Here is a 14,732-nt window from a genome sequence, read left to right as displayed (position 1 = left end):
CAAATAAACAATCTAATTTTACAGCTCAAGGACCTAGAAAAAGAAGAGCAAACTAAGCCCACAGTTAGCAGGAGGAAGGAAATATTAAGACTAGAACAGAAATAAACAAAATAGAGGCTAGAAAAACAATAGAAAAAAAAAAGAAATGAAACTGAGTTGGGTTTTTAAAAGGATAAAATTGACAAACCCTTAGCAAGACTAATTAAGAAAAAAAGAGAGAAGATTTAAATAAAATCAGAAATGAAAGAAGAGACATTATAATTGACATCATAAATGATGTCACAGAACTAAAAAGTATCATAAGAGGCTATTATGAACAATTATATACAAACACACTGGATAATCTAGAAGAAATAGATAAATTCCTAGAAATAAACAAACTACCAAGACTAAATCACAAAGAAATAGAAAGTCTGAACACACCATAACTAGTATGAAGATTAAATCAACAATCAAAAACCTCTAACAAAGGAAAGTGCAGGACCAGATAATTTCACTGATGAATTCCACCAAACATTTAAAGAATTAATACCAATGCTTTTTAAATTCTTACAAAAAACTGAAGAGGAGGGAACACATTCCACTCATTTTATGAGGCCAGCATTACCTTGATACCAATGCCAGACAAAGACACCACAAGAAAAGAAAACTACAGGACAAGATCCCTGATGAATATAGATGTAAAATTTCTCAAAAAAATAATACTAGGAAATCATAACCAATAGCAATGTTAAAAAGGATCATACATTATGACAAAGTAGAATTTATCCCTGGGATAAAAGGATGATTTAACATATAACACTCAATTACTGTGATAGAGCACAATAAGAGAATGAAGGATTAAAAAATCACATGATTTCTCTCAATATATGTAGAAAATGCATTTAACAAAATTTAACGTTTTCATGATAAACGCTCTCAACAAAATAGGAACAGAAAGAAAGTACCTCAACATAATAAAGTCCATATAAGAAAAGCCCACAGCTAACATCATACTCACTGGTGAAAAACTGAAAGTTTTTTCTCTAAGTAACAAGGTAAAGATGCTTGTTCTCACCATACTAACATAGTAACAGGAGTCCTAGTCAGAGCAATTATGCAAGAAAAAAAAAAAAGCATCAAAGTCAAAAGAAATAAAATTGTTCCTGTTACATATGACATGGTCTTATATGTAAAAAAAAAACCTAAAGACTCTGTAACAAAACATCTAGAATTAATAAATTAACTTAGTAAAGCTGCAGGATACAAAATCATCATATGATAATCACTTGTGTTTCTACACACTAACAGTGAACTACCTGAAAAGGAAGTTAGGAAAATATTCCCATTTACAATAGCAGCAATGAAAATAAAATACTTAGTAATAACTTAGCTAAGGAGGTGAAAGACTTCTATACTGAAAACTACACAATATTGGTGAAAAAATTTGAAAAGACAAACAAACACAAAGGTATTCCACATTCATGTATTGGAAGACTTAGTATTATTAAAATTTCCATACTACCTCAAATGATCTTCAGATTCAATGCAATCCTTGTAAAAATTTCAGTAATGCTTTTCACAGAAATAGAAAAAAAATACAATTCATATGGAATCACAAAAGACCACAAGTAGCCAAATCAACCCTGAGAAAGACAAATAAAGTAAGAGGCAATACACTTACTAATTTCAAAATATATTATAGGGACTTCCCTGGTGCAATGGGTAAGAATCCACCTGCCAATGCAGAGGACACTGGTTCAATCCCTGGTCCCGGAAGATCCCACATACTGTGTGGAGCAACTTAGCCCATGCTCCACAACTACTGAAGCCTGCAAGCTCTAGGGTCTGCATGCCACAACTACTGAAGCCTGTGCATCTAGAGCCTGTGCTCCACAACAAGAGAAGCCACTGCACTGAGAAGCTCAAGCGCTACAACAAAGAGTAGCCCCCGCTTGCCACACTACTAAAGAAAAGCCCACACAAAGAAAAGAAGCACCAATGCAGCCAAAAAACTAAACAAAAACCAAAATATATTACAAAGCTACAGTAATTAAAACAGTATGGTACTGACATAAAGACAGACATATAGACCAATGGAACAGAATAGTAAGCCCAGAAATAAATCCAAGCATATATGGTCAACTACACTTCAACAAAGGTGCCAAAAACACACAATAGAGAAAGGACAGTTTTCAACAAATGGTGTTGGGAAAACTAGATACCCACAACCAAAAGAATGAAAATGAACTCTTATACCATACACAAAAATGGATTAAAGACTTAATATAATACCTAAAACCATAAAACTACTAGAAGAAAACATATGGGAAAAGTTTTATGACATTGGTCTTGGCAATGATTTCATGGATATGACACCAAAAGCACAGGCAATGAAAACAAAAATAGACACATGGGACTATGTCAAACTGAAAAAGTTCTGAACAGTGAAGGGAACAAAAGAGTAAAAAGGAAACTTACAGAGTGAGAGAAAATATTTGCAAACCATATATCTGATGTAGGGTTAATAGTAAAATATATTATGATCTCCTATAATTCAATACCAAGAAAACTAATAACCTGATTTACAAATGGACAAAGGACCTGAATAGACATTCTCCAAAGGAGACTTATGAACGGCCAACAGGTATATGAAAAAATGCTTGATATCACTAATAACTTGGGAAATGTAAATCAAAACCACAGTGAAATGTCACTTCATATCTGTGAGGATGGCTATTATAAAGAAACAAAAGACAAGTGTTGGCGAGGATGTGGAGAAATTAGAACCCTCACACACTGTTGATAGGAATGCAAAATGGTGTAGGCTTTATGGAAAACAGAATAGAGGTTTCTCAAAAATTAAAAATAGAACTATTATATAATCCAGCAATCCCACATCTTAGTATTTCTCCAAAAGAAATGAAATCAGAATCTGAAAGTGATATTAGCACTCCTATATTCATCACAGCACTATTCGCAACTGCCAAGATATGGAAAAAACCAAAATGTTGTTAAATAATTGACAGATAAATGGATAAAAGCATGGTATATACATACAATGGATTACTATTTATCTTTATGAAGAAGGAAATTCTGTAATATATAACAACATGGATGAACCTTGAGGACACCAGCAAAGTGAAATAAGTCAGTCACAGAAAGGTAAATGCTGCATGATTCCACTTACATGAGGTATCTAAAATAGTCAAATTCATAGAATCAGAGAATGGAACAGTAGTTGCCAGGGGTTGGGGGAGGGGGAAATGAGTTACTAATCAACAGGCATAAAGTTTCAGCTAAGCAAGATGAATGAGCTCTAGAGATCTGCTGTACAACACTGTATCCACAGACAGTAATGTATTGTGCACTTAAAAATTTGCTGTGTGTAGATCTCGTTAGGTTTTTTTACCAAGATAAAATAAAAATTTTCTAAATTGATGTTAGATAAAGAAGGTCACCTAGCCTAAGTAAAATATGCATATTTTTGATGGATCACACCTTAATTTTGTAAATGGTATTAATGTTTATAAAAAATTTATTCTGTTATTAAACACTTCTATCTTCCATAATTTGCCCCAACTGTCATCAATCAGGAAATTTCTTTTGTTCCTGACCCACATTCCTCAAGCATATGCCTAAACTATTTTACTCCAATTTTTTGCTCACTTGCAAGGGCAATCAACTGTCACCATTCATCATGATTTAAAAACCATTATTGCAATAATCTTTTCTTCCTCATGCTTAAAAAAAAACAGTTCCTTTTAAATATTTATTTTGAGTAGCAGTATGTATTATTTCCCTATCAACGATGAGTTTTGTTCTTTTCTCTTAAATATTTTCTATTTTTTCTCATAAAATATGGAACATAACTAAATTGGAGCTGAGTGGCCTTAAGTGTTAGAGGCTATTACATCCATTGACCTTATTTTGCGATAGCAATACAAAGTCCAATATTCATAATTTTAACAATTACTTAATAACTCTCCAAACATTTTAAGGATGATGTTAACATTTCATTTCACAAATGAGAAAACTGAGACAGAGAGACAGGTATAATTTGTCAAAGAGACATGGCTAACTAGTAAGTAACAGAATTGGGAATTAACATCAGGTCTCTTACTAGAACTCTCTGGCTGTTTCCACCACATTGCAATCTTTGTGTGATTGCAGAGCTAAAGAGATGTGTTTTCCAGCCCCTCTTTGGGAAGATCAATGAATTTCCCTGACAGGACATATTGTTTATAGACTCCACAGCTTAAACAAGAGACACTAATAAGTGATCCCAAAACATTGGTGGCAGTGATGTTCCACAACCTCTAAAAATTCAACAAAAGGCATCAAGTCCTCAGAAGTGGGAACATATGACTCAAAAAAGTTACAAATCAACACACTACATATTTGCAACTAATTTAACCATCTAACCCAAACATTATATAGCAGCTAAAGACTGCACCAATAATTTAAAGCAATGGCCCTTAAGGAGTTAATATGCAGAGAGGCAAAATATCTTCATGCTTCATCAAAAGAAGCATATGCCTCCCTTTTTACCTTCCCTGGCATGGACTCTGATGCCTTGGTTAGTGACTGGCCAGCTGGATGCTAGCTTGATAAATAGAGAACTTTTGCCCATCTCACAGGCCTTTGTGATTAGGGTCTGGCATCTTTAGGAAGACATTCCACACAGAGGTATGCCAGAAGGAGGGGGTTAAGGACGATGGGAAAACCAGGATTTGTTAGCTAGTGAGAGCTACGGGGTGGTGAGGGAGACAGGCCAGGAAGCCTACTTGTCCACACAAGGTGAGGCCGAGCAAACTGTAGCGATGGGCTTCTCATTTAAGGGAGCTCAGCATGAATATATACATTCAGGTCTACTCTTAGAATCTTCCTACCTTATGTCAATCCAAATCACATTTCCTTTGCTGCAATTCACTCACCCTTTAATTCCTCTTGGTACCACACCAAATCTGAGATCCTCTCTGATTTTAGCTTTGAGTCATTTTAACAGAGTTCCTAATGACCCGACTTGAAGTCAGTATATCCTGCTTCCTCAGACAACCTTAAAATGAGCACACTGAGAGGAATGTTCCCTGCTCCGGACTGGCCTTGGAATATCTTAGAGTGGATTTCATGTTGCTTGTCAAAAATTGCTAAAATAAGTTTGCCATTCAAAGAACTAAGATTATTGTTTAGAAGTGACTAAAACAGACTGCCATAAAATGCTTCAGATAAGCAAATTAAAGACAATATGGTGGCCCTACGAGGAGTCACATGATTTTCAGGGTATCACAAAGTATCTCTTTGCAGAACTCTTTTATTCAGCTCCCTCCTCCCCCAGCAGGTAAGTAAATTCTTTGATGATGAGAATGTTACGATCATCACAAGCGTGATTAAAAAAGGACTGAACATTTTAACAAATCAATTAACTAGTAATTAGATTATATATAAACATGTGGTCAAAACCAATTTTAATAGGCTCTATCATAGTTATTTCCATAATTTTACAAATGGTGAGTCTGGGCTATCAGCGCACATCAGTGAAATACTTAATGCATTCCTTCCTTTCAGTAGCACAACATCGTCAATAGTGGAAGGGGCAATCGTGATGCAGTTCTTCATCTCTCAAGGCCGCAAGTAAGAGGTGGTACAAACATCAAGTTCACGATGTATCCCCGCATGATGAAACTGCAGAAAACCCAGTCTAGGAATAAATTTCACTCCAAAGCCCAGGGCCTCTTAAAGGAAGGGGTTGTGCCATGTCACATGCATCTTTGTAGGTATACCGGTCCTGACACATCACAGGTGTTTAATAAACTCTGTATCTCTCCTTTATAAAGGCATAATACACAAAGAATCAAGGTCTCAGAAGCAAATTGCAAAGGAGGTACATACACACACTGGTTAAGCACCTGGTGGCAACCGCAAGGCAAATAACAGCAGCTTACCATTGCCTTCCCCACAGCTGGCCCTGGTTGTCATGAAAATGATGTGGTGTGTTGAAATCATAGTTGCCTCCTGGTAACTGAACAAGGAGGCAGCTTGAGTGAGAGTGAATTGCCTTTTTATTTTTTTTTAAAGAAGAAATTTGCATTTTAGATAGTTTTAGTGGATCCAAGTCAACTAGGAGTAAAGTCAGCTCTCAGTATATACCTTTCATTTTCTCTAATCTTGGTCTCTTTTGTTGTTTTGTTCATAAACTCTGACAAAAACATTTTTTCCCCTGATGTTATGGTATCATGCTGTCTTGTTCCCCAATGAAAATACTTGCTATTGGAGCTTAATTAAAAGTTAAGTTGTTTCCACTTCACAGCTATCAGAAGAATCTATTATAATGTTTGTTTTTTCTTCATGTGAGATAATTTGGGGAAATGCTAGCTCCTCACTCCACAGAAGGTCACTAACTAAAATGAGATGGTTTAATTGATAAGCATTCTTTAAGGAATGTGGAGTAGTCTCAAGATCCTATCCTTGTAGAGCTCTGGGCTTTGGAATGAAATCAAAGTCTTGTTAAAAGCTCAGCATCTAAATGTAGCCATTCAGAAAATAGCCATGAAAATTCCTTTCCCCTCTAAGATATTTGTTCTTTAAAGGGTTGTGAAACGTAAAATAATTTTAAAGGTATTATGCACTTAGCTCAAACTATAAAATACATACCATGTCAAAATGGGTTAGGGTTTAACCATAACAGTTATCACTTGATTATTTCAAATATATACATACACACACACCTTTGTATATCTATTATTTATAAGTCTCTCTCTATAAATAAATATAGATAGATAAATAATACCTTCTGAGAGCCAATTATATCACTGAGTATTATCATACAAAATGCAGGAAAGTATTAATATATTTCCTTGGGAACCCAGTAGGATTTTTCTGTTTTTGTGTACTCTATTCCTTGCCTTAATAAAGGCACTGACCCCAAGGGAAACTAACAAACCAGCAACCCAAAACAAAATTCTAAATGTTGGGAAGTCAGGACAAGGACACACTGAGATGCTTTGATGTGGAGGTAGGCAGATGATCAAGAAGAAGTCTTTGAATCAAGTTATTTCATGACATTCTACATCTGGACTTCTATAAATGAAACTTTCCCATGCCTGTTTAGTTCACTTATGTGATGTGTTTGTTAGACATGACCCTCAGTTAAATCATTTAAGGGGCGTCAACTGCCTTACCACTACATGCCTAAAACAGTCTGGCCCAGCTACCCTCTGCAGCCTCCACTGACCCCTGTCCCCCCAGTTCACCATATACCAGCTACCCTCATTCTTTATCTTCTCCGAGGTTCCCTAAGCCTCTTTCTGCTTCTGCGCACTCATACATCCTGTTCTCTCTGGTGTCTGCTCATCCGCTTCATCTTGGCCTGGCTAAGCCTCATCCTTGAGCTCCAGCCTAAACATCTTTTTTAAGGGAAAGCCTTTCCTGTATCCTCACCATGCCCTGCCGTGGGTCTAATTAGGGTCTTTGGTTAAAAATTCCCACAGCTTCATCGTTGTCTTTCATGGCACTTATCACAGTTGCCACGATTCAGTTCCCTGTGTAATGACTTGTTTATTGTCTGTCTCCTCGACTAGACTGTAAACCCCATTAAGGCAGGAGCAGTGCTGACACTTAGCGAGATGGTGCCTGGCCTATGATAGATGTGCCATGAACACTTGTGGAATGAATAAATAGAAGGCACCCACTGAGAATCTAAAGCCACTTGCACCTCATTTCCATCCACTTGGGTGGTACCTGACTGGAAACTTTTGGCCTGAAGTTTATTTAAGAAAGTGCCTGAACCCCTGCCCCGCTTCCCTCTGCCCTCCCCCATGCCCTTCTCCCCTGAAACACACACACACACACCCCAGGGAGTCTGTGAAAACTGCCAATGAAAGATACCACTTTTTACTGCAGAATCTTGTCACATGTCCTGGAATTTTATAGATAATATATACTTGTGGTTTTACCCCAGTGGTTACCAGAAAGGAGAGTTGTTCTTAATGAAACTTTAATGCTCTTGCCCTTCCCATTACCGGATGATTGGGAAGACTAATGATCAAGTAAGAGAGAATCAGAAAAATAAATGGTCATAAATTAAACCCTACTATGATCTAATTCTACTGAGATTCTTCTTTTCAAAATATAAACAACTCTGTCTAAGTTCTCCACTGGAACCCAAAGGTGCATTTTTCATTCAGCCCAGGGCACACCTTAGGGAAGGATAGAGCTCTAAATCATGAAACTAACACATTTCCACATTTCTTCTGACAAACTGAAGTGCATCTGGCACCACCCTCAGACTTTCTACAGAATTTACAAAACAAAGAAAATATTAAAAAATCGAAAGAAAAAGAAAAACATTTGTGTTTCTAAAAGGCAATCTTTTATGAACATTACCTTAAGAGAAAATAAAATGTTTGACTTAATACTGTCTTTAGTCAAATGACCACAGGGACAGGTCTAAATGGTTTATTAAGTAAGAAGGATTGAACCTATGAAAAATTGTTCTCTCCTAGAATATTTCTAACCCACACATGTGATTTATATCATGGCAGAATTCAGCACAAAAGGTCTATTGTTTTTGGCAAAATAACTTGCAAACATGCTTAATTAGGATGCAAACTGAAAGCACAGTTTAATACTGTTGATGGCCATGAGATTTAGACATCAATTTCTACTATTATTATTATTTTACTTACAGAAATATAGGAAAAGCAGTAAATATGGAACTAGAAGACAAAGTTATCAGAGACGTAACATTTAAATCTTGTGATTCTCATTTGTGTGTCAACATCACAAAATGCTCTGAACACCCTACCTTGGAATGGAGATGAAAGAAATCAGTTTTGCAATGAAAGCTTACCTTCATTGATATTTGAAAAAGATGTCAGCATTTAAGGTAATCAATATCTATTTCTAGAGGGCTTTACTGTGAGAAGTGATGGCTTCTTTCTGGGGAGAGGGATAACTATACTGACATTCCATTCCATTTACTGCAAGATGAAAATGAATGCCTCCATTAAATGAATTCCATGGTCAGTTAATATTCAAACCAAACTCTTCTATTGTAACCACTTATTCACCATTCTACAGGAACATCTAGATTCTAAAAATAAGTCTGCAAGAATATAACACAGACTATTTTCAAGCTGGTAATGACCAGCTCTTCCAGGGTCATATCTTATAATTCTTTGTTTCTATGGATCAGAGACTAAAGATGCGAAAAGGGAGGACCAGGTACCAGGTCTGAAGGAGGCAAAAGCGGAATCTGGTTACATTGCCTGGATATTCTAGCCAGTTCACTTATTTACATTTTAGTAACCATTTTAAAGTAACAATTTATGTGTGACAAAAGACAAGGCAAGAGGTAGAATTAAAGCATTACATGGGATAGCAGAAAGAGTTCTGGCCTCCGGTTCTTCCTTCCCCCTGCTATATACCTCCAGATAAATTATGTCAGTAACTTTCAGCTCTGGGCCTTTACTTCCTGTTTTTATTTCCTTGTGACAGTTATTGTCACAAGGATCAGGCAAAATCATGGAGTCTACTAAGATGGTTTTAGTAGCACAAAATAGGGGAAAAAATAGTACAAAATGGCACAGAAGGTCAGGCTATTTCTGTTAAACTTGAAAAATGTATTTACCAGAGATCACCAACCTGAAGAGTTAAAGTTAAAAGCTTCAGGGTGGGTATCTGAACTGAGTTATCTGAACTTACTGTGTCAAGTTCTTATTTTACCTCTGTAGACACAGAGTTAAGTAAAATGTGCAAAAGTTAATTAGGTACTCTATAAGATTCTATTAAAATTTTCACTGATTTATTTCCTATTATAAAATTAATACATGCTTCTTGTAGAAGCTTCCAACAGCTCAGAATGCCATGCAGAAAAAGTACTTTCCCTCCACTGCTGCCTGCTTTTTCCTGCTCTCCTCCCCCCACCCCTCCTTCACACACACACAAACATACACAAACACACACGCACATGACTCTCCATTTCCACTCCCCAGATATGATCATTATGGACAGTTTCTTATAAAATTAAATACTTTGAAAATGGAAAACACTGGTAGGCAATTGATAAATTAAAGAAAAATCTAGAATTATCCCGTGCCAGTCAGAGTTGGTGAAATCTCAAATTCCCTTGGGACAACAGAATGATCAATTGCTGGGTGAAGGAACTGAAACAATAACCCTGTAAACAAACTGTCCAGAGTGTATGGCTAGAGCCAGGCTAGAGCAAAAATGGGAAAAAGCCTTCAAGGAACACCACCTCCTCCTCGTGGTAACAGCTTGATGACGTTCTTCAACATGTTTTAATGATTATCATACCTTCCCCTTCACAAAGGATTGATTTATTATGGTTTAAATTTAAAGAACACTGGTTTCCCAGTTTTGAATCAGGCTTAGATTACAGAACACATAAAATCAATGACTTTGTTCTAGACAAAAAAACGCAGAAAACAAAACCCACAACTAACCCCACAGTGTTCATTTAAGTGCAAAAGGAACAGTCCTGGGGAAAAGTTCTTTATGTAGTTCTACATGCTAACTGTGTCCACCACCCTCCTTGCCACCTCTACTCCTCCCCCCATCCCTGTCATCAGCACCCCCACACGTAACACTTCCACGGCACCTTAAATTCACAAACGACTTCACATATTATTTATTCTAATCCTCAAAACCATTTTGTCAGGTAGAAAGGACAATCTTAGCTTTTCAATTTACAAATTAAAAATACTGAATTTCAGAGCAGTAAAGTGATTGGCCCATGATCATTCCCCAGTAAAATTATGTTCGCCAGGGTATCCTACTGATGTCTAGACGTCTATCTCCATCTCAGAGCTCTCCTCTCCAGATCCCACATGCAATCACTGACTCAACACAGTCTGTACTTCAGAGTCCAAATGTGGTTAAACTCAGTTTTCCAGGTTCAGCCCATAACATTCTCCCCCAAACTTGCTCTTTTTCAGTGGTTTTCTTTCTCAATGAATGACACCATTATCCTTTCAGCTGTTCAAGCCCCAAACCTAGGCATCATCCTACCTACCAACCCTTTTATCAACATGCACTCCATCACCACATCCTACAGATTTTGCCTTCTAAGCATTTCTCAAATCTTCCGTCCACTTCTCCTTGTCTTCACCACAAACACTGTAGTCCAAGACCCCAGCATCTCACATAGCAATCATTTCCATGTTACACTCTGTCTTCCGTTCACCACTCCCACTCCACCCATTCTCCATGCTGCATCCAGAGTGATCAGGTAACTCCTCTGCTTAAAATCTTTTGTTTGCTTCCCAGTGCTCTTCAGATAAATAGAAGACTCCTTAGTGTGACCTACAAGGGCCCATATAATCTGACCCCTGTAAACTGGCAAGATAAATGAGCTCTTTCCATAATTACAGAATACTATGATGTCTTTTAAGTAATAAATAAATATTTAAGCTTCTGGGTTTTTTCATAATGCATAACATTTAATAACTTCTGTATTAATTAATCATAGAATGAAGTTTTCATTTGTGGATTTTTTTAAAGCATTAGGGACATATGATCATATACACATCTTACTGATCTTTCTGAAATTCTTCCTTAAATGTAACCAAATTCATATTATTGTAATAACATATTTTAATTTGTGCATTAAAATACATGCACAGATATATATAAGAAAATATGTTATTTACATAATATTTGTAAATTATATCATTCACTTCATTGTGTGTAATTTCTATCTGCTACAAGCCTTTGGATAGCTGGAGAAATAGAGGGATGGACATTTCTCCCACGTTGTATGAATCACTATCTCAGAGTTTAAAAAAACATCAGCTTCATGGGTGTGTGACTTGTGCAGTTGCCCAGAGCCTGCACTTAGAGGAGCCCCATGCTTGGTTTATTGCTCTGCAGTTGCTATCTTGAAATTCTTAATACTTGAACATTTTCATTTCACCCTGGGCTCCACAGATTGTTAATCTGTTCCTGCTAAAAACATTTTTTAAAATGTATTTAGAGTTGAACTCTCTCATGTCATCCAGGGCCAGTGTTTATTGCACACTACTTCTGTATTCAAGAACTCAACAGGAGAAGAGCTCTGAGGACCAGCAGAGTCAGAATTGTCAGTCAGTGGGGGATCTATATATTCTGTGGCCATTCATAGACCACGGACCAACAAAACATGAGCTTATACACAATAAGTGAGATTTCTAAATATAGTGAAACCTGGTTAACAGTTTTGGCTAGTGAGTGAGGCAATGTCAACAGATGGTTAATGGGGAACGTGTCTTGGATTTAGCTGTTGCTTGAGATGAATGCTGGCCTAGATTACAGGGGATAGCTGGAGAAAGGCAAGTATAACCAACATTACTTTATAGGATCAGGGTATAGCCATATCAGAAATATTTTTATACTTTATTAACAGTTCTTCAATACTTTTGTACTAAGAAAAATGAAAAACTTAACCCCTGTGGGAAACTACCTGCATGTGAAAAATGTTTCCCCAGGTAGTGCTTTCAGAATTGCAATTTTGATTGTAGGCAAGCAATATGATGGTGGGAGAAAAGTCTATGATGCTCTAGTAAAAGATGCTCATTTGAAAACACATCGTGTTACTTTTATCTTGCCAAAGTTGAAAAGCTGCTGACATCTGCAAGTTACCATTAAAGTTTATTATTATTATTTTACATCAAAAGTGAATGATCCTAGAAGAGCTGATTTACTACTTACACTAATTAGGTGAATTTAAAAATTACTATCTAGGTAAAATTTAAATTTTAGGCTGATAATTTTCCCTCATGAACTCAAAATTTATTTAGACTGAAAATTTCAACTTTCTTGAGAAAGTTATGCTTCTGAGATAGAAATTAAGTAATAACAGTTTCTAGAAATTCTTATTCCTACAAAAGTGAAGCACTCAGGTATAATGGTGCATTCTTCAAGAAGATGAGTTTTGGCGTCAGACTTGGGCTCAAGGCTCTGCTTTGCTCTCTATTATGTGACTCGTCTACGGCCATACCACCCTGAAGGCGCCCGATCTTGTCTATTATGTGACTCTGGGCAATTTCCTTGATCTGAGCCTTAGCTTCTGAATTCAAAACAAAGATAACAATACTCAATGAACAAGGCAGATGTGAGGATCAAATTAGATAACAGATGTAAGAGTTCAGCACAGTGACTTGGAAGGATAAATACTTTACAAATGTAGCTATCATATTGATAGGATTTTTCTTCCAGGATTTTAATCTATTAAATAGTTACCTTATTGACAGGAATAATGTTTTTGACATTGTAGTAGAAGCCAAAATAAACCATGTTGAAAACTCCATGACGTCCCAAAGTTGCTGTAAATCCTTTGTTGAGGCCCTGGAGTCCCAAGCCTTCCTTCTTAATGATGTGTCTTGCATAACTCATGGTGGATGGTTGCTGCAGGAGAGAGGAGCAAAGCCAGAAAGGTCATCTTTGGGACTGTGCAGCAGAATAAATTACCATTTTAGCTTCCCTTCAAGCCCAGAATTATTAGGAACATTTTCCCCCCCAAACATGAATAATCATGCCTAGATTCATGCTTTTTAAAATTAGGAACACCCCAAAGTAAACAAAATTGCATGCATAACAACAGGCCGTAAAGGGGAGACTGTAGGCAAAGAAAAAATATCTTTGGCAGAATTAGTGAAACTACTGTCATGTAATAACTATCATCATTTTCAACATGTCAATAGTTGCATCCAATTTTGGATCATCCACACTAATGGAGGGGATTAACCATATAGATAAACTAGTAATCCATTCTGGTAATCAATAACTGTGTATAATCCAAAAGGAATGTATATTTGGCTCCTAAATCCAGCATATTTACCTTTCTAATTATGGTTTTCTAAAGCGAATGTTATAATTAGCCTTGATTCCATTGCCTCAATAGTTTAAACTGGGGTTAGGTTAGAAATCGGCCATGGATAAATAGCAGTTGATTGTAGACTTCCTCAAGAAAGGGGGCAATCAGTGTGTGTAACACTTGCTGTGATAAATGATAAATCAATGGTGTTGAGTGTACTGGGTTACCTTTAATTTACTTCTTTCCAGCCCTTTGATTGATTACCCAAGGTTGAAATACCTTGACTGCTGGAATCCAGTCTGTGCTACTTTTGCAACTTGCTAAAGAAATCACTGTAGTTTGCCTTGAGGTTTATAATTCATTACAATACAATTACAACAATTCATGTGGGTTTTTAAATAAGGTTGAGTGACTGTTTCCTTTTTGGAGGTACAGCACGAAGGATATCTCTCCCTCTTAAGTTTTGAATACTGAATAGTAAATAAGGGGAAATGTTCAGCATTTAATTTTTTTTCCCATAAGGCAAGCACTGACATGACATTTGTTTGAAATTTCACTGGAGCAGGTTGCTGGAGTGGTCATGGCAGTCTGATGCACTTACTGACTAAAAGTGTTTTCTTATCATGTGCAGTTAAGGCTGTGTCAGCAGAACAGAACAGAACAAATCCAATCAAGGCTTTTCATCCAACTTGTATTTGTAGCTATGTAATTAACCTGGTACATTTAAATGAGCTTGTTTATAGAGTAAATCCTATAGCTTTTACTGATATATGTTTTAACAACTCTAGCTCTAATTCTACACTCAACTTCATCTTTTCATCTAAGAGGATTAATTACAATAAATTATATGAATCCCAAGAAAACCCTTTTTTTGTGACATGAAAAAAACACATGGGAATGTATCTTAAAACAATAAAAGACATTTCATATAGGAAAACCA

General features: G+C 36.4%; 1 protein-coding gene across 6 annotated transcripts in view; it reads right to left on the bottom strand.

The window, feature by feature from the left end:
- The window catches only part of SLC25A21 (solute carrier family 25 member 21), a 478,694-nt gene that overhangs the window by 16,399 nt on the left and 447,563 nt on the right, over positions 1 to 14,732 (bottom strand). For all 6 annotated transcript variants that reach the window (XM_057720563.1, XM_057720567.1, XM_057720564.1 and 3 more), the window contains one exon: positions 13,219 to 13,383. In XM_057720563.1, coding sequence (XP_057576546.1) covers positions 13,219 to 13,383 — 165 coding nt within the window. The remainder of the gene's footprint in view (positions 1 to 13,218; positions 13,384 to 14,732) is intronic.

Source organism: Hippopotamus amphibius, chromosome 2, assembly GCF_030028045.1.
Source record: "Hippopotamus amphibius kiboko isolate mHipAmp2 chromosome 2, mHipAmp2.hap2, whole genome shotgun sequence".
Lineage (NCBI taxonomy): Eukaryota > Metazoa > Chordata > Mammalia > Artiodactyla > Hippopotamidae > Hippopotamus > Hippopotamus amphibius.
The sequence above is the reverse complement of the archived record's forward strand: the minus strand, read 5'-3'. Positions and strand labels throughout refer to the sequence as shown.